This window comes from Rhinopithecus roxellana, chromosome 16 (assembly GCF_007565055.1).
Source record: "Rhinopithecus roxellana isolate Shanxi Qingling chromosome 16, ASM756505v1, whole genome shotgun sequence".
Lineage (NCBI taxonomy): Eukaryota > Metazoa > Chordata > Mammalia > Primates > Cercopithecidae > Rhinopithecus > Rhinopithecus roxellana.
Genome location: NC_044564.1, coordinates 79,305,540 through 79,326,769, shown reverse-complemented (window position 1 = coordinate 79,326,769; position 21,230 = coordinate 79,305,540). Strand labels below are relative to the sequence as shown.

General features: G+C 42.3%; 1 protein-coding gene across 3 annotated transcripts in view; it reads left to right on the top strand.

Annotated features, from left to right (window-relative positions):
* Positions 1-21,230, top strand: part of MOB3B (MOB kinase activator 3B) — a 206,080-nt gene that overhangs the window by 57,105 nt on the left and 127,745 nt on the right. For 2 of the 3 annotated variants that reach the window (XM_010384450.2, XM_030920141.1), the window contains exon 2: positions 18,595-19,210. In XM_010384450.2, the coding sequence (XP_010382752.1) occupies positions 18,793-19,210 (418 nt within the window). In that variant the 5' untranslated portion in view covers positions 18,595-18,792. Of the gene's footprint in view, positions 1-6,096; positions 6,156-18,594; positions 19,211-21,230 lie in introns of those variants that run through there. The other variant, XM_030920140.1, reaches the window with a different exon arrangement.

The following is a 21,230-nucleotide window of genomic DNA, read 5'->3' as shown; positions in this document are numbered from 1 at the left end:
CTTCCTGGACTGTGAGCTTGGACCAAAAATAAAGCAAGCCCTCGCCGCAGGGGTTTGGCTCAGCCCCGCGCCTGCGGCAGACGTTGTTTTCCATGGCTTTGCTTGAGAAGTTCACTTCTCTGGGCAAAAGTTCCTGAGGCCTTTGGAGACTTTTAAAGGCTTTTTTTTTTTTTTTTTTTTTTTTTTTTTGTAGCTTTTATTGTTTTTAAGAAAAGTGGTGTTACCCTTACTTGTCATTAAAAAAAAGTACTGTGGGAAAAACAAATAAACTACCCAAAGAATAAAACAAGAAAAACCAAAACAACTCCCCTAAATGAATGAAAAAATTTATACCCTTCATTCTTTTGCAAGATAACTATTTCCATGCAAGTTGGATTAGAAACTATGAGAAGATTTTTCTCTTTGATTTTTGGTTTCTTCTATTTTTAACATTTTTGGCAAATCTACACATTGTGGTTACATAAAAACATCAGGATTAAGATATTTGGTATTTAAAAAGCACCCTTGGACTGGGGATGAGTCTTTCTGGCACAGCTGTGAGAGTGCTTGAATTCCTTTCATAAAATAATAGGTGTGAATGTCCAATTAACATAAGCTTTTGGGCCAGCTTCTCCCAGTGTCCCTCAAGAAGCCTCCTAAACATGTTCCTGCCCTCGTGAAAGGCCCATCTGTCTGCTTGGTGGCTGGAGGGAGGTGCCCTGCCTCAGGTGCCCCTCCTCAGGAGGGACGGCTCCTGCTGTCCCTCACACCCAGGATGTGGTCAAGGTTGGTCACTCTTTTCAAGAGTCATTGCCAATTACCGTGTGCCTACAGTGTGCCAGACCCGCTGCTAACCTCTCTTCACCTACTGTCTTCGTTGATCACCACAATTCTGCGAGCTATAACCCACTAAGAGTGTTTTAGGAGAGAAGGAACATAGAAGCCTGTGGGATCTGCTTTTCAGGAGTTCCCTATCCAGAAGGAGGGAGACATATGTATATAAGTAAGTTCAAGAAAGCATGATGTTAGTGATAAGAATGAAAGCTAATGCATATTACAGACTTACCTTGTGCTTGCTGCTATATCGGATGCTTTATTTGGATAATGTCACTTAACTCTCATGGCAGCCCTATGAGATGGCTATTTTATCTCCGTTTTACAGAAATGGAAGAAGTGGAAGCTAATGTTGAGCAATGTGATATAGTAAACTCCAGAGCCCACACTCTAGAAATGGCAGATTTGGGAGTCAAACTCGGGCAGTCTGATCTCAGATCTGTTTACTTAACCACCAGTCTATACAACACAATGACCAAGAGCCACAAAGCACAGGGGTAGTTCATTGAACCAGCCTCTTCACAGGTGGTGTAGACCAGTAGGAGAAGGGCCACACTGTATATTCCCAATAATGATTCAGGTTAATTCTCCTTTCCACCAAGGACTTTTTCTGCCATTCTTACTGCTGGAAATGCAGCTCTTCAGATGACCACTTTTCTATCCTGCCTTTTCGCCTCAGGAAATGACTCTTGGCCCACAGACCACTGGATATGCCAGGCCAGGCGTGTCAGACTCCCTAGCTCAGGGAGTTCTTAAACTCTGGAGAGCAGCAGAGTCCACACATCCACTGGTGAGGATTGGGAAGCTAGAGTCTGCATTTTAAACTTGCACCCTAGGTGCAAGTGATCTTGGTCTTTCTGCCATTTCCGAGTGTCCCTAGGAGACCCAGGGGGAACTTACTAGTTGGTCAGTGGACAGATGGTTCAGGGTGAGAGGGGGTTGTATTTTTTCCTTCAGGAGCCACCACCTTCTACCAGAGCCCCCAGAGCTCAAGAGGGGAAAAGTGAAAGAGAAAAAAACAAACAAACAAAAAATAAAAGGCCAGCGGGAGGTGGTGCTGGGGGAAGAGTATAGAACTCAAGAATGACAAGTCAAACCCATAAATATTTGCCGAGAAACAAGGGTTCCAAATGAGTGCAGTAGGGATGGCAGAAACAAAGCCAAATTAGGGAAGGGTCAGGAGAGAAGGGGAAGGGGTGGGCTGAACCTCCACCAGAGGTGGCAGCTTGTGTTTGAAGCCTGCTTTGATGGGCCAACAGGGCTAACAGATGGGTGGGTGGGCCCTGATTGTAGATGGGCCAGAAGTTGGGGGTGAGCTGTGGGAATAACCAACAAATCAGACTGTTTAGGTACAAAGGAAGGGCTACAGATTCAGAGCTTTGGAGCAAAGGAGAGACAAGAGTCACTTCCTAACAGCATGGTAGGGAGAAGTCGCCTGGAGGCTGGAAGATTATGGCAGGTGGAAGGCGAAAGAAAGGGCAGGGGCAGGGATTTAGCCACTGACAAGTGCAGTCAGCATTAGGGGTCTGATGAGTTGTCCAACTGATCAAGCGAAACCTGAAAGTTCTCAGAGGTGTTTCAGTGGCTTTTGAGAGGAGTAGACATCCTGCCTCAGCTGCAGAAGAGATAAATAATTTTTATTTATTTTTATAAAATTGAGGTCCTGCATAACATTCCATTTGGAGGAACAAGGGAGCTATGTTACTTTAAAAGGCTTAAAAACCACCAGGAATATGAATAATATCTATATCTACATCTCTGTATGTATCTAAAAAGATAGTTAAGTTGGGGTAGTTTTTTTTTTTTTCTTTTAAGGGACAAGGTCTCACTCTGTGCCCAGGCTGGAATGCAGTGACATGATTATAGTTCACTGTGGCCTCGAACTCCTAGGCTCATGTGATCCTCCTCCTGCCTCAGCCTCCCAGATAGCTGGGACCATAGGTGTGTGCCACCGTGCCAGGCTAATTTTGTTTTGTTTTGTTTTGTTTTGTTTTGTTTTGTTTTGTTTTGTGGAGATGGCTGGGGGAGGGGGCAGGTGTTGCTTTGTTGCCCAGTCTGGTCTCTAATTCCTGGCTTCAAGTGATCCTCCTGCCTTGGCTTCCCAAAGTGCTGAAATTCTAGGTGTCAGCTACCACGCCTGGCACGAAAAGGGAGGGGGGCAGTTTTGAAGGGCTATTAAGTGTCAGACTTGCTGAAGTATTTGAGAGATCCATTGCCTCGTGGAAAGAACACTGGCACTGAGGTTGAGGCTTTGTTTTCAGCCCCAGGTCTGTCCTAACTGTGAACCTTTAAATATTCACTTCGGTTTTCTGGGCACTAGGTATTTGTTTTTTGTTTTTAATAAATTAAGAGGCTCTATTGAATTAAGTGATTTTCAAAAGTTCTTCCTGCTGTACAGTCCTGTCAACCATGACCTTGCTATCAGGCCTCCCTAGCAGATGCACACGGAATGGGTAGCAGGATCAAAGTTCGAAGAAAATTAATGTCGTGGTGTTGTGTGGGATGATTGAGGGAGACAGGTTAGGGGCCAGGATGCTGTCATTGAAGGGGACAAAGGCAACGAGAGTAGATGCAACAGTGACAGAAGCTTGGGCATAGACACCGAAGTCACAGAAGTCGAGTTTGCACTAAAGGAGGTGAGATGATACATTTTTGTCTCGTATTAGAAAAAAAATTCCCAGCCAGGCACTGTGACTCATGCCTGTAATCCCAGCATCTAGGGAGGCTGAGGCAGGAGCATTGCTTGAGCCCAGGAGTTCAAGACCAGCCTGGGCAACATGGCAAGACCCCCATCTCTACAAAAAAAACAAAAATTCCCAAGTTGATTAGCTTGCTCTCCTCCCCATTATTTTTTCCTCTGAAGTATATTTTTAAAACTTATTTTTTAAGCAAAGCACAAAGGTAGAGGTCTTTGGGTGGTATTGCAAAGATCTTTACAAAGGTCTATCATGACTTTTTAAACATTGTTTTAAGTGAGTGGGCATGCTTCCAAAGGAGCTGACTTTTCACTGAATGCTAGAAAATGAAAACACGGGAGCTGTTTAGATTGGCCTGGGAAGCATCATGTCCAGTAGCCACTGTTGATCTTTGCGTGAAGTAGTTCTGTTTTCTGAAAAGATTCCTTTTGTCCATTGTCTCATTATGATTATAGGAGCCTAGTCCTCTCAACTGGAGAAAGAACTGTTTATCTGTGTGGTATTTGATTAACAATCATTTAGATACACAGTTTAACCACAAAAAGTTACTGAGTTCCTGTTTCTACTGGGTCCTGTGTTAGGTACTAGGGATGCAATGAAGTCTAGAGTGTGCCCCCAGCCCTCATAAACTGATGGAGGGGCCAGACATGTGAGCAAAGAAATACAGCACAGTATGTGGTCCTGGGGCATTTGCATCAGAGATGTGCATGCAAGGTGTACACGATAACCAGCCATCCTGTCCTTCTTGCTCCTTCTTTTGGTAACTTGTTCCCTCTGCTTTACCAGGAGTTGAAGTTAAACCAGAGAGAAGTTTGAAGAAATCGAGGCTGGGCCTTCTCTGAGGAAGAGTAACCTTCTCTCCCTTATCTGAGTAGATAGAAAGTTTTTCAGTTCCCTGGAGAAAGCTCCTGATAATCATGTTCCCAGACAGTAGCCACATACAGGGGCATGGGATTGTCAGGCCTAAAGCTCACTGTCAACTGTGGGGGATTCAGAAGCACTTCACAGATGACGGGGGACTCTGTTCTGAGCATTCTCTCTCTCTGTATCTGCCGCTGAACAGTAACTGATACAAATGCACGCAATGACTAGGTTTTGTTTCTTAGCTGAGAAATCTCTTGAGAAGGCTATGCATTTCTGGTGTGTAGACATAGAGTTTCTGCAGATGAGTAAGTTATGTCTTAAACAGAGTTCTTGTTGAACTAATGTCACAAAGCGTCTCTGGTAACAAAAACAGCTAACTTTGCATAGCCAAGCCACTCTGCACAACTTAACAGTGTTAGTTCTCCTATAGAGTCCTAATAAACAAGTCACACCACTCTTCCCTCTGTGGCTTCAAAGAAGTTGGTAATAACAATACAACAACAAAAACAAAAATCAACTTTGTTTCTTAGGGAAACCAGACTGTTAACCTATGGGCCTGCTAACTCTAAATTACCCACCCTTTCCCATGTAGCACTGGAGAGAGCAGGCCAACTCCATTCATAAGGACAGAAAGTTGGGGAAGCAGCAGGTAGCACACTCCTTGAGAGCAGGCACTTCACAGGAGGAAAACAAGGTCAGGCTGAGCCAGCTGAGCATGTGCAGTTTGCCAGTAAGTGAATCCATCCCTCCACTTGCCCTGGGGCGATGTTAGTAAAGGGACAGAGAGAGGATAGTAGGATGCGTAGGGAAAATTCTTCCTCATCCAAACCACGAGTGGGGAAATGGTGCTTCCCTGAGGTGCCTCAAGATTTTACACTTTTTGAGGGTCAGGTGCTTAGGTCTTGTAGGGAAGAAGTCAAAGAAAGACCACATTATGGTTGGGACCCCTATTGATCATGACACCACTTGAAACCTGATCATAGGAGAAATCCAGATTAATAAATAATATTATAATTTATTAATTTAACACTTGACATTGACTTATCTTTACTTATATTATCTCAATTATCCCCAAAACACACTGTGATATTGGTATTAGCACCCTAACAACAAAGAAAGAAATTAAAGCACGAAGAAAAAGCATTTACCCACAAGGGTAACGCACAAGGGTAACTGGTCAAGGGGCACAGCCTGGACTCAAATCTGCATCTTTCTGGCTCTAAAGATAGATCTCTTTTCAGTCTTTGAGGAGGACACATGGTTTGCAATTACATGTCTGACGCAATTTCATTTCCAACTTTTTTTAAACTTGTTATTGGCGTGTTTGGGAGAATAGAGTGGATAGAATCATTAATTATTTGTCTCAATTTTATCTCAGGGTTACCTGCTTTGTGTACCTGTTTTTCATTTAGAAAAATGAAAAACCACCCAGATAGATGGTTGTCTGTTCTCTCTTGAGAGTTTCTAGAAATGCAGCCTTAATCCTTCCAGCAGGCTCTCTGGATTCTGATAACAGGCTATGTCCCCACCCAAATCTCAACTTGAATTTTATCTCCCCAAATTCCCACATGTTGTGGGAGGGACCCAGGGGGAGATAATTGAATCATGGGGGCCGGTCTTTCCCATGCTATTCTTGTGATAGTGAGTAAGTCTCGTGAGATCTGATGGGTTTATCAGGGGTTTCTGCTTTTGCTTCTTCCTCATTTTCTCTTGCTGCCGCCATGTAAGAAGCGCCTTCTGCCTCCCACTATGATTCTGAGGCCTCCCCAGCCATGTGGAACTGTAAGTCCAATTAAGCCCCTTTTTCTTCCCAGTTTCGGGTATGTTTTTATCAGCAGCATGAAAATGGACAAATATAGTAAATTGGTACCAGTAGAGTGGGGCATTGCTGAAAAGATACCCGAAAATGTGGAAGTGACTTTGGAACTAGGTAACAGGCAGAGGTTGGAACAGTTTGGAGGGTTCAGAAGACAGGAAAATGTGGGAAAGTTTGGAACCTCCTAAAGACTTGTTGAATGGCTTTGACAAAAATGCTGATAGTGATATGAACAATAAGGTCCAGGCTGAGGTGGTCTCAGATGGAATGAGGAACTTGTTGGGAACTGGAGCAAAGGTGACTCTTGTTATGTTTTATCACAGAGACTGGTGGCCCTAGAGATTTGTGGAACTTTGAACTTGAGAGAGATGATTTAGGGTACCTGGCGGAAGAAATTTGTAAGCAGCAAAGCTTTCAAAAGGTGACTTGGGTGCTGTTAAAAGCATTCTGTTTTAAAAGGGAAATAGAGCATAAAAGTTCAGAAAATTTGCAGCCTGACACAGTAGAAAAGAAAAACCCATTTTTTAAGGAGGAATTCAGTCCAGCTGCCTAAGGAGCAAGGAGCCTAATGTTAATCCCCAAGACCATTAGATACACAGTTTAACCATAAAAAGTTACTGAGTTCCTGTTTCTGCTGGGTCCTGTGTTAGGTACTAGGGATACAATGAAGTCTAGAATGATGGAGAAAATGTCTCCAGGCCATGTCAGAGACCTTCATGGTAGCCCATCCCATCACAGGCCCAGAGGCCCAGCAGGAAAAAGTGGTTTTGTGGGCCAGTCCCAGGATCCCCGTGCTATGTGCAGCCTAGGATCTTGGTGCCCTATGTCCCAGCCATTCCAGCTGTGGCTGAAAGGGCCAACGTAGAGCTCAGGCTGTGGGTTCAGAAGGTGGAAGCCCCAGGCCTTGGCAGTTTCCATGTGGTGTTGAACCTATGGGTACACAGAAGTCAAGAATTGAGGTTTGGAAACCTCCCCCTAGATTTCAGAAGATGTGTGGAAATGCCTGGATACTCAGGCAAAAGTTTGCTGCAGGGATGGGGCCTTCATGGAGAACCTCTGCTAGGGCAATGCAGAAGGGAAATGTGGGGTTGGAGCCCCCACACAGACTCCCTGCTGTGGCACTGCCTAGTGGAGCTATGAGAAGAGGGCCATCATCTTCCAGATCTCAGAATGGTAGATCCACTGACAGCTTGCACTATGCGCCTGGAAAAGCCACAGACACTCAGTGCCAGCCCGTGAAAGCAGCCGGGAGGGAGGCTATACCCTGCAAAGCTACAGGGGTGGAGCTGCCCAAGATAATGGGAACCCACCTCTTGCATCAGCGTGACCTGGATGTCAGACCTGGAGTCAAAGGAGGTCATTTTGGAGCTTTAAAATTTGACTGCCCTCCAGCACTTTGGAAGGCCGAGGCGGGCAGATCACAAGGTCAGGAGATCGAGTCCATTCTGACTAACACGGTGAAACCCTGTTTCTACTAAAAATACAAAAACATTAGCCAGGCATGGTGGCAGGCACCTGTAGTCCCAGCTACTCGGGAGGCTGAGTCAGGAGAATGGCTTCAACCCGGGAGGCGAAGGTTGCAGTGAGCCGAGATCATGCCACTGCACTCCAGCCTGGGCGACAGAGCGAGACTCCGTCTCAAAAAAAAAAAAAAAAAAAAAAAAAAAAAATTTGACTGCCCCGCTGGATTTCGGACTTGCATGAGCCCTGTAACCCCTTTGTTTTGACCAATTTCTCCCATTTGGAACAGCTGTATTTATCCAATACCTGTACCCACATTGTGTCTAGGAATTAACTAGCTTGATGTTGACTTTGCAGGCTCATAGGCAGAAGGAACTTGCCTTGTCTCAGATGAGACTTTGGACTATGGACTTTTGGGTTAATGCTGAAATGAGTTAGGACTTTGGGTGACTGTTGGGAAGGCATGATTGGTTTTGAAATGTGAGGACATGAGATTTGGAGGTGCCAGGGGCAGAATGATATGGTTTGGCTGTGTCCACACCCAAATCCCAACTTGAATTTTATCTCCCAGAATTCTCACATGCTGTGGCAGGGACCCAGGGGGAGATAATTGAATCATGGGGGCCAGTCTTTCCCATCCTATTCTCGTGATAATGAATAAGTTTCACGAGATCTGATGGGTTTATCAGGGGTTTCTTTTTTTGCTTCTTCCTCATTTTTCTCTTGCTGCCGCCATGTAAGAAGTGTCTTCCACTTCCCACCATGATTCTGAGGCCTCCCCAGCCATGTGGAACTGCAAGTCCAATTAAACCTCTTTTTGTTTCCAGTTTCAGTTATGTCTTTATCAGCAGCATGAAAATGAACTAATATAAAAAATAACTTTTTTAACAGTTTAGAAAGTCATTTCTGTTATCAGAATACAGAGGTTGTAACTGGATTATAACCAGGAATGTAATGTGTTAAATGTAGAGCATTTATATGCTATTCTGCAAAGTGTTTGAGGGATTAGTGGGAGGGCATGGTGGATATAATTTGCCCAAATTCATGAAATAAGCCATATTGCATTAGATTTATTATATGCAGAAAATACTCCCAGCACTTTGGGAGGCCGAGGTGGGCAGATCATGAGGTCAGCAGATCGAGACCATCCTGGCTAACATGGTGAAACCCCGTCTCTACTAAAAATACAAAAAATTCGCCGGACGTGGTGGTGGGCTCCTGTAGTCCCAGCTACTCGGGAGGCTGAGGCAGGAGAATGGCGTGAACCTGGGAGGCAGAGCTTTCAGTGAGCTGAGATTGTGCCACTGCACTCCAGCCTGGGTGACAGAGTGAGACTCTGTCTCGAAAAAAAAAAAAAATACTGGAACTCCCTCAAAATATTAGGGTAAGTGTGTTATAAATATTGGGGAATATTGTTAACTCATTATGAAATCACTGAGGTTAATATTATTTCTTTTTGCCTGAGAATTAGAAGTCCACCCAAATTAAGCAAGAATGAAACATTTCATTTCTTTCTTTCCTGCTGTGCAGGGCCTCCATTGCCACCGTGCCCCCCACCCCTACCACCTCCTGCTTATTTCTTATTCATAAACACACATTTGCATTGAACTGAATCATTTTCTATTTCTCACATCGTTTCTTGATGTTAAGTCAAAAGTTATAGTTTCTTTTATCAGTCACTATGTCAATAACCATATAATTGTTTTCCATTTGTGAAGTGCGCTCACTGGCATTATATCTTTTAATTTTCACAGTAACCTTACAATAAAGGTAAGCACCATTATCCTTATTATTTTTCTTTCTTTTTTTTTTTGTTTTGTTTTTGTTTTTGTTTGAGACAGGGTCTCACTCTGTTGCCCAGGCTGGAGCACGGTGGTGCAATCATGGCTCACTGCAATCTTGACTTCCCCAAGCTCAGGTGATCCTCCCACCTCAGCCTTCCAAGTAGCTGGGACTACAGGCGTGTCCCGCTGGGCTAATTTGTGTATTTTTTGTAGAGATGAGTTTTGCCATGTTGCCCAAGCTGGTCTCGAACTCCTGGGCTCCAGCAATCAGCCTGGCTCAGCTTCCCAAAGTGTTAAGATTACAGACGTGAGTCACTGTGCCCAGCACCATCATCTTTAAAGAAGACAAAATTGATATTCATAAAAAGTGTCTGTTCAAAGACATAGCCAGCTAAAGTCATTGCCAGGATTTGAATCCAGGTCTTTTGAAACTAGACCACAAAGTTTCCAGAAATAGATCTCTTCTGGAGTGGCACATGACAATGTACATAGGGCTAGGTCTCTGTTTCTCCCATTTCCTCCCTGACCCCCTTAGGTGTATCCCAGAACTTCCTCTATTTTTTTTTTTTTTTTTTTTCTTTAACTACCCAACTGTCTAAAGAGGCAATTTTAAGTAGGTGGTAAGAGGTTTGCAGTCAGCTTGGCTACTTCCTGGTTCTGTGATCAGGATACAGCTTCAATCTCACTGTCTCTCCGTTTCCTTAAGTGTAAATTAGGGATAATAATAATGCCTATTCATAGGGTTGTGAAAACTAAAATAAACAGAAAGTCTTTAATAAATGTCATTGTTAATATTATATAATTAGAATTTTAGGCATCCTAAGATAGATTCTAGGTGACTGGTCTCTCTAGAATCTGACTCTCTAGTAAAACTTGCATCATAATATGATTCAAATGATGAACATGATGATAGCAGCAACCACTATATTCAGTACATGCTAATGCTAAATGTTTTACATAAACTGTTTGAATTCTTACAGCAACCCTACAAAAGCTGTGTGCTGTTAGCCACTGGGCTTTAGTGTCTCTAAATCTTGCCTGCTTTTGGTTAGTTTTATCTATCCCCTGTCAAACTTAAACTTATAATCTTTTGAAAATTGGAACTGTATTTTCTAACTTCCAGTCTTCTAGCCCATTTTGTGTTCTCCACCTTCCTGCAAAGATCTTTTGCAGTGGTTCCAGATGTCATACAAAAGTTCTCATGGTGCTAGGGCTAAAAATTTTTCAGACTTTGAGACTCAAATTCACTTAGTGGCTGAGAGTAAACAAGTCTGTTGACCGTTACAGGATCCAACTTCCTTGAAATAGAACCTTTTTCCTTTAAAGTAAGATTTTTCCAAGAAAGGATTGACATACCCTGTTTCAAAGAAAAAGAAAGGGTAATTGGCAGTAACCTTTATCCCAGTATCCATTGAAGGTTCACAGTGATACCATATCAGCTGATATACACCCATGCTTTAAAAAGTAAAAGTACTTATCTCAGTATCCATTAAAGGTTCAGAGTGACATCATACCAGCTGATATACACCTATGCTTTAAAAAGTAAAAGTACTTATCTCAGTATCCATTAAAGGTTCAGAGTGACATCATATCAGCTGATATACACCCATGCTTTAAAAAGTACTTATCTTAGTATCCATTAAAGGTTCAGAGTGACATCATACCAGCTGATATACACCTATGCTTTAAAAAGTAAAAATACTTACATTTTTGACCTGCCTTAATTTTTTGTTTCAGCTATAATTTAAGCTTTATCTGTAGTTCTCGCCACATTCCCCATTCTTCTACCCTTGCCTGACTTAGATATTGTTTTTATCAAATCATGTCTTTCTTTAAGCCACAAAAATGAATATTTTCTAGCTAGTCTAAATATCTGAAAATAATACACCAAGTCTCTCACTGACTTGGAGAAGTTTCTCTTTCTTTTAAAAAAAAAATCAGTGTAATCAGTAGGCCGTCATTATAAGATTTATAATCTTTATAAGATTAAATGGGTCAATTGAGCTTTTATCCTGTAATAATTTTACTTTACTATTTATTTTTAAAACTGCAGTAAGATTGAATCAACCCTGCCCAAGGTTTGACCAAAGAGTCTTCATCTTTGTCATTGTTGGGAATCCAAGCTAGTTGGTACCAGTGTCTAGAAGGAACATTATTCTCTTTATTTCATAAAACATTTTTTAAAACTCTGTCTTTTCTTCCATGGACCATCAGTAGGTAATGTTTCAAACCATACCAAACAAATCCCACTCTTTTCTTTTACTCTTTCCATTCTTTCTCACCACTAACTTTCCTCTTCTGAATGATGGTAAATCATTATAGCTTTTTGCTGAAAACACCTGTGCATTGATCTATTGTAGCTGTTGCTGCTGCTGCAGTATATAAGGTTGCAGGTAATGCTTTCATTTTTGGAATTTTAACTTATACATTTGATACTAGAATGTCTGCACTGATGACCAAAAGAATGAGCCTGTGAAACAGCAAGAATGCAATTCAAACGACCATTGAAGAGCTAGAAGATTAGGAGGAGTAATAGTCCTGTGACAGACTTCTGTAGGGTTACACCTATTTGTACTGACTTCATTTGTGTTCAGAAATAACATGAGCATTCTAAGCTCTGAAACCATGCATATCTTTGAAGATTAAAATGAGGCAGCAATGTTTCTCCTAACTAATGTAACAAAATGCAGTGATATGACAGCTCAAAGTTGAGGAGTTGAATTCATTGGGGAAAAAAATAGAAAAGCTCTTCTCAGGCAGGAATCTCTTCCATTCTGGGGTTGTCTTGTGGGCAAAGAAGGCACCTACTAAGTAGGCAGGGGTAAACAGTGCATAAGGGTTGATGGAATTTCATCTTAGGCACATCCTTTATTGGAGCCTAGAAAGGTCAGATGATGTTCATTTTATGATACACACATACATACACCCCTCTAAAATAAAAACTCAATCTACTTTAATTCAATATTTGGGAAGTGGAGGATGATTCCAAGGACTATTCCAGCTATAAAGAGAACAATATAGTGGGAAAATGAGAAATCAGACTAGTCATTCTTTGATTCCGAAGAGGTGGAATTTCAGATAACACAGAGGAATGGAGCAGCTCATTTGAAAGAAAAGTTGGGGCCGGGCGCGGTGGCTCAAGCCTGTAATCCCAGCACTTTGGGAGGCCGAGACGGGCGGATCACGAGGTCAGGAGATCGAGACCATCCTGGCTAACACGGTGAAACCCCGTCTCTACTAAAAATACAAAAACTAGCCGGGCGACGAGGCGGGCGCCTGTAGTCCCAGCTACTGCGGAGGCTGAGGCAGGAGAATGGCGTAAACCCGGGAGGCGGAGCTTGCAGTGAGCTGAGATCCGGCCACTGCACTCCAGCCTGGGCGACAGAGTGAGACTCTGCCTCAAAAAAAAAAAAAAAAAAAAAAGAAAGAAAAGTTGGGCTGAAGTCTTGTCCTTTCAGGAGGCAGACATGTTACTTCAGGGTATCCCAGCTGCCTCAGTGAGTTGGCAGTGAGCTTACAGGTTGACATAGAGTCCCCAAATAACTGAAGACAGGAGATCCACTTTGGTTCCTCTTTTGTGGTTTCACTGTGATGTAAAATGTTCATCATTCACTGTCGTTTACTCATTCATTCAGCAAACATTCAGTTAAGTCAGCTCTGTGCTGGGCAATGAAGATGACACTAAACTTCCTTCATGTGGGGTGTTTCTGGGGCATTTCTCTTACGGCCCTCCTATAGGAAATGAATCATCCTGCCAGCTGATCCTGCCAAAAGGAGTCCTCCACCCCACAGATAAGATATTGAACTGCTTTTCCTGCAACTGGTGTCACCTTCGGTCCCTCTCCTAACCCCCTCACCCTTCTGTACCACCAAGGTCTCTTAGAGGTGGGCCTGGCTAGAGAAGATGGATCTCTCAGGAGTGACTGGGAGAGTTGTTTTATTTCTTCCTTATCCCTGGAAAGGACTCTTTGATTTCTCAACTAATAAGGCAAAAGACATCAATAGGAAAAGAAAAATTAGAACTTTCCTTGCCAGTGTTGCTTAGCTACCTTGTCAAGATTCCCTTGCAGCCCAGCCGAATTCTCTATGTTTTATTGTTATAATTGATCTATTAGACAGAAAATATGGAGAGCACATGGAACTTCTGTCAGTTTTGTGCTATTTATTTAGATTTCTGTTTTTCTTTTTCCAAAGACCTCACCCTTTATTGTCCTTTTTCACTCCTGATCTGAGTAATACTCTGAAGGAATCACATCAGTATGCATGTTGGTGTATTGAACTTTATAGTATTAAAAGCAAAAGTCAATAACTAACCTGAAAACTACATACCAAATTGTGAATTCTTGATAGACAGGGACCACATTTTTATGAACTCTGTGTCCTTAGTGCCTAGCTCTGTGTCTGACACATGAAAAGCTTATAGTAAATGTTTATTGATCAAATGAACCATTGGCTTCAAATATTTATTAAGAACCAGCGTTGTCATGGGTGCAGTTCATAATATAAAATTTACTTTCAGTTTCTACCTAGAATGCAAACTTTATGACTTTTTTTTTTCCTGGAGTCTGAAACAGGACAGAAAATAACCACTGTGTTGTTGCTAGTGCTACAGTTTATTCAGTCAAAGAAGCCTTTCTGCATGAGGCTGCAATAGCAGCAGCTGCCCTCCACCTGGCATTTATGAAAATGTATTCACTGGAGACCTCCTGGGTGCTGGGTGCTGGGCTATACAAGTCAGTCCAGATCAAAAGACCTGGTGGTTGTCACCATCTGTCAAGGCGATTGTATTCAAAACAGTATCTCTCTTTTTTTTTTCCTAAAACACACCCACACTCAACTGAAGACTGTTTATGAAACAATCTGTCGACAAAACAATAAATGGAAGTTTGTTTATTCATTCCTTTACTCAATCAGCCAGGCAGCCCTCCAACCCAGCACTTCTCAGCTCATATACTTTTGAGATTTTGTTAAAATGCACACTTAGATCTACCAGGTTTGGGGTGAAGCCTAAGCATCTACATTTTTAACAGGCTCCCTTAGTTAGATCAGGCCTTGATGCTTTGAGTGCCATCCATGGACCAGTAGATTCAGCACCACCTGGGAGATTGTTAGACCAGTCTAATCAGAACCTGCATTTTAACAAGCTCCCCGAGTTCACATTGGCTGAGCACTGCTCTGTTCGATTAGCCCACAGCATAAATTACAGGCAGGGGTCCCAAGGGGGCTTTGGGCTGGGAAAGTAAGTCTAGGTGCATTTACTGCTCCCTTTTTAATTTCAAAACTCTCGGGTTCCTGTGCCAATATGGCATCTGACACTCAGGAAAAGACACAGATGGGTGCCTCTTTGTTCAGTCATTCAGTGGCATGGTAAATCTATTATTATCCATGCTGGATTGCCATTGTCTTTAAACATGGGGGGCCTACCTGATCAACCTACTTCTTCTTAAGAAAACTTCATTTTAGGTTCAAAAGTTTCACCTAAAGAGACATCCTCATGTCTGACCATGTCAGAATCATTTACAAATTTGGATCAAGCACGAGGACATCTGAGTTTCTGTTTCCTTGCCTGTAAAATGAAGATAATACCACCTGTTCTAGTTTCCTTTCTAGTCTTGTTGTGAGGATCTTTGAAACATACATGTGCCAGAGCTTTGAAAACATAAAAATATTCATCAAACTTTAAAACTGCTTTAGTGAGAAACAAATCATTTATGTTTCAGTGCCAAACAGTTAAGGGTTTAACATTTAGCCTTACCATCCACCAACTTTGTGATTTCTGGCAAATTATTTTATCTAGTTGAACCTCAATTTTTTAAATATATAAAATGATCATAAAAACTTCCACCGTACAAGGTGTGGTGAGGATTAGAAATGTTAACAATATACATAAAGGATCTGGTGCATAGTAGGATTTCATAAATGGTGGTCAATATGCAGCATTAAGGGACTTGGATGAGGAAGAATCCTCCAGAGATGCCTTCTTTCTCAGGTAAGCCTGTTAAGTTGTGGCAAAAAAAGACAGTGACTTTAAAGCTATTTGAAGTTTTGGATCAGTGTCCTTCCAGTTCAAGAGACTGTTATCAGGTCAAAGCAGGAGGATTGCCTGAGGACAGGAGTTCAAGAGCAGCCTAGGCAACAAAGTGAGACCCTGCCTCTACAAAATATATGATAAAATACTTAGCCTGGCATTGTGGCATGTGCCTACAGTCCCAGCTATTCAGGAGACTGAGACAGGAAGATCACTTGAACCTGGGAGGGCGAGGCTGCAGTGAGCCATGATCATGCCATTGCACTCCAGCCTAGGCAACAGTGCAGTGGCATGGTCATGGCTCACTGCAGACTCGACCTCCCAGGTTCCAGGGATCTTCTTGTCTCAAAAAAAAAAAAAAAAAAAAAAAAAAAAAGACATATCTTCAAATTGGTTATATGAGTATCTTTGGAAGAAAAATTCCCAAATTTCCAACAGCGTTTTAATATTTATTTAAATATTTGCGAGTGCTAGTCCATGCAAGGCTTTGTGATGAGGAGGATTTGCTGTGATTATTCGGTGTTATTCGCATGCTCCCATCAGAGGTGTCAGAGGGGCTTGTTGATGGCATCCACAAGAGCCTGGCACAGGTACGGAGGAAGGTTTCCACAATGTTTTCCATGCAGGTAGACACTCCTGGCTGAGAGAAAACAGAAGGATTAGTGGCACCAAGGGTATGTATGGCTGTGAAAGGAAGTTGCTCTGAGGACTGTGGGCATTGATGGTACCCTCATTATCAGAATAACAGAAGAGCAAGTTTTATTTCTTCAAGACTTGAGGGGGCAGCTGTTCAGTGGTTACCGTTTTACTGTCAGCAATTAAGCATTTGAGACATAGAAGGATTATTGTCTATTTTTTAAAAAACAAGTCCTCACCATCCTTTCTCTGTGTTTCCAACCTCTAGCTCATCCTTTTATTTTGGAAATTTCCTTCTAAAACCCTCAGGTTTCTTTAGCCTGTTTTCAGGCAAGCTAAGCCTTTAGGAAGGTATTCTTCAGGAAAAGAGATCACTCCATTCTTTCCCTAGACTTTGCAGAGTTTATGTGTTGATATCCTTACAGGTCCTATTCCAGGGTACCCAGAAGTGTGATTTCACAGACTCTCTCAGGCAGAAAGTTCATGTGACCTGCTTTTCCACATGGATCTCTTTGGTGGGGGGTGGGTCAATGGTCAATGTCCTGTGAATAGGAAAAAAATACCACCTTACGGATATGGCATTTCAGTGAAAATCTATTAGGAAGAGGGTGGGATTAAAAGGGAGGAAGTGAGCAGGCACAGAGCCAGAGGCCTTGGGACTAGGAGTGGGAGGCAGGGCATTTGGCTGCTTCACTAGTAATTCTGAGCCAAGAGCAGAGTTCATAAGGGGAAATCGGGATGTCTTAGGTATATTGGCCTCAATAATTTAAGGTTAAAAGCATCATCAAGCCCTGTTTGAGTGTGGAATGGCAGAACCCCTTACAGGCAGGGAGAAAGCACTTAGTGGGATCATGCTCCAAGCCCATTTTAACAGATTCCGTGTTGGGCTCTTCTGAATCTGGCCACAGCTGTTGGCTTATTTTGTTGGGGCTTGACCTGTGAGTGGATCAGTTATTTCCTCTCTTTTTCAAGGCCACAGAACATAGCCTTCACCTCCAACCAATCTATACAGCAGTCTTTGGGGAATATGTGGATAGAAGCTCTGGGTAAAACAAGTTTGTAAACCAGTAGGAAAGACAAGTTGAAGTCCATTACTTTTTGGAATATATGGCCATGTAGAGAAAGCATTTGCTAAGAGTCAACAAACTGAATTTCAATCTAACAGCACGCCCCCCTAGCTATGGGATCTTGTTAGGCAAGTAATTGTATCTTTTGGAGACCCAGGAAGAATGATACCCACTATAAATCTATTAGACCGATTATAAAACTATAAACCTCAGCAGAGTTTTGTGAGGATGAACAAGTTAGTGGTGAAGAGAGCATTGAAGACATCAGAGCTGTGCCATCCAATGTGGTAGCCGTGAGCACCTTTTTAAGTTTAAATTCATTAAAATTAAATAAAATGTGGAATTCTGTTCCTTAGTCACATTGGCCACATTTCAAATGCTCAATAGCCACATGTGTCTAGTGGGTACCATATTGGACACCATAGGTATAGAACATTTGCATTGTCATGGAAACAGAAAGTTCTATTGGACAGTTCTGCCTCAAAGTGCTGTCTAAGATGTGAGATGAAAGGTATAAAGGATGGCACATTGGAAGGTGACAAATACTGTCATAGTTAGGAATGTTTGGCAAGAAACAGAACCAACTCAAGTTAGCTGAAATAAAATAAGGGCTTTGACTAATTCAGGAAAAGTGAATGGATCGCAAAAGGCATGAAGCACAGCTAGGCTTCAAAAGGAATTGGAACCAGTTTCTAGAAGATTATCGGGATTAGTTCTTCTCACTGTCTCTTTTTCTCTTGTCTTCCTCTCCCTGTGTTCACTTAGGCTTTTGTCTCTGTTTCTGTGTGTATCGGCAGCCACTTTCTCCACCTCCTCCTTTTTCTCCTGTTCCTCCGTGGCTCTGCAGAGCAGCTTTCTCAACTGCACTACACACAGTCCAAACAAGATTCTACCAGTTTTCACCACTTCTCACCCAATGCCACATCACTAATGCCCAACCAAGACTGAGTCCTTTTTCCAAATTCCTAGGAGAGACATTCTTATTAGCCAGCATGGTGTGATAGCCACCCCTCTTCCATCATCTGTATCTAGAAGGATGGGGGAAGTGTCCCCATGCCTACTTAATAGGGGCTGTTGGGGGGTGGGTCTCTAAAAACTAGCACATGTGGGATAGGATCAGGCCACTGATCAACATGTTCATCCTTAACACCTTGGAAAGGTCCACTAAGCCTATGATCACACAAAGAAGAGCCAGTAGAGATTTGACAAGGCCATAAACAAAATGAGTGTGATGCCTTTTCTTCTTTAGTTATTTGCATGGTTTGCATCAACAGTACAGAGTCACAGGGCAGTGGCTTAACCACCATATCCATATACCTGGATGGAGAGTGGGCACAGCCAAGAACACAAGGTAGAAATCAGGTTGAAGACTCGTTTTTTAAAGGCAAACTGGGCACTCATGTGTTCCCTTTTTCTATTCTACCTTTAGGAAAGAACATGAGGTTCCCTTGGAAATCATTCAAGAGGAAGATGGAAGGGGCTGTTTAAAAGAGCTTAAAACCTACAGGCTGTGAGACTGGGGCCTGAGTGCTGGCAGTGGAAAACGCTGTTGGGCTGTGATCTCTCCCTAAAAAGTTCCAGGTGCCTTTTTGCTTCCTGCAAAAGAAAGGAAGCGAAAGAGAAGACCATGTCCATAGCCCTGAAGCAGGTATTCAACAAGGACAAGACCTTCCGGCCCAAGAGGAAATTTGAACCTGGCACACAGAGGTTTGAGCTGCACAAACGGGCTCAGGCATCCCTCAACTCGGGTGTGGACCTGAAGGCAGCTGTGCAGCTACCCAGTGGGGAGGACCAGAATGATTGGGTGGCGGTACATGTGGTGGACTTCTTCAATCGGATCAACCTCATCTATGGCACCATCTGTGAGTTCTGCACCGAGCGGACCTGCCCTGTGATGTCAGGGGGCCCCAAATATGAGTATCGGTGGCAGGATGACCTCAAGTATAAGAAGCCAACAGCGCTGCCAGCTCCCCAGTACATGAACCTTCTTATGGATTGGATTGAGGTTCAGATCAACAACGAGGAAATATTTCCAACATGCGTGGGTAAGTTCATTACCAGCTCTTAGTTTTTTGTCACCCTCACAACCCTCACTATGAAAATTTGCAGACTGCCTTTGAATGCTAGGTAGCACCTATGCGTTAATTCCATCACTCACGTACCTGTAGTGAGTGATATATAAGAGCCTCATTGAAATGAAAAAAAAAAAAAATTTGTGGACCACTTACATTTATTTTGTGGACTCCAGTGGTACACATACCACATGCTGGGGAACACTGACTTGGTGAAATGTCAGATGTGATTGTGTTGACTTTCTTAGGACTAGATGTCAGACTCAGTTATCTTGATAAGATTATTATTTTTTGGTTAATTGACTAAAGTTACTCTGATGGACTCTGATGCAGTTACTGGTATTTATAACTCAGGATTAAGAAATCCCAGTGTGAGAATTCATAGATTTGTTTGGGGATCAAACAAACTGGGGTTCAAATTCCGGGGAAAAAGAGATCCTGGAATTCTCCTCCCTCTTCTAATCCTAGGTTGTTAATTCCAGGCTGTGCTGTTTACTTTAACCCTTGCATAACTTCTGGATATACTTCGACACTTGAAATGCAATTTATTTTGTTTGCTTTGTGCTACGGGCTAAAACAATTCAAAAGGAAAGACCAGTCAGTCTTTTCTGTCTCTTACATTTCTTTATGATGCTGGTCGTTAGATTTTTCCATGCACTTTCAGACTGAATTTAGAATTCAGTGTTTTATGCTGTAGGCTCAATAGGAATCTGCAATCTCCTATTTGTGCTGTTGTAGCTCTAGTGCCTAGCATAATGCCCTGCAACCTTGTAGACACTCAGGAAATATTTGTGGAATGATTGAAAAAATACTCGTGCTATTGGAAAGTGTGATTTAAAAGCCCTGAGATGGTTGGAGTACAAAAAACACACCATTGAAATCACCTCTAGATTGGGGTAGGATGTGCCCCCACACAGCATATAGAAAGTTGAGAAGGAGGTGTATGGAAGTAATTAAGTTTATACCAGAAAAAAAGTGTATAAATTGATTGATGCAGTATGTACATCTTGAAATATTCAGCACACAAACCAATTTGTGAGGATCCTGGTGTTGCTTTGACTTGTCCAGTTCCCTCATGCTTCTCTCTCTCCTACCCCTTCTTAACAGGAAGGAGGTAGGTTGTATGGCAGGGCAAATCTCCCAGTTCACAGCATAGGAGGAAGAAGGCAGGTTTCAAAAACTCCCCTGGGCATAATATTAAGCACCTCAGAGTGGTGGAAATTTCTTAGGTTCATGTCTTTTGCTCTTTTCATTGACTGTCATAGGCTACTTTTGGAGCTGGAAGGATTTTTTCTTTTCCAAAAGCCTTACTAGCAACTGTCAATGCTCTGTGCTGAACGTGTAATAGCAATAAAGATAAATAAATGTAGGCAAGGATACCTCCTCTGTGTCCTTTCCCTTGTGTCTGCACCTGTATGCTTTGAATTCTGCATACTCCTGTTCTCTCTGCAATTGTGGCTACCCCATAGAATTGCTGACCAGAAATCATAGTACAAAGCCATGGTGTGTTACTTGAGAGAGAGGAAGTTTCTGGCTGTCTGGCTGCAAAACAGGACATCATAGGTGGTTTTAGGCTTTGCTTGGAAGAAATTAATGGATGCCTCTATATCCCCCAGAGTAATTGACTTCGCTTTATTTTTCTAGACATTTTCTTAGTCATTCAGTATGCTTAGGGAACATGCTTACCTGGTCAGAATCCTCTGTTTCAGCTCTACCCCAAATATCCTCCATTGCATACTTGTATTTTGAGAGATCTTAAAGATTTCTTCCCCCAAGGAAAAATAAGTTTGGGAAATGCTGAGTGAAATTGATTTCTTTACCACAGGACTTTTAATATGCCAATGTGCATTATGAATTTCCAAGAAAAGAAGAGTATGTGGTGGTTCCTAATTTGACACTGGTACCTTTTTTTTCAATTAATGAAAGACCATTAGTATCTTTTGGAAAATGTTAAGCTGTATATATTGCAGTTGTCAAACTTTTGTTTATATCA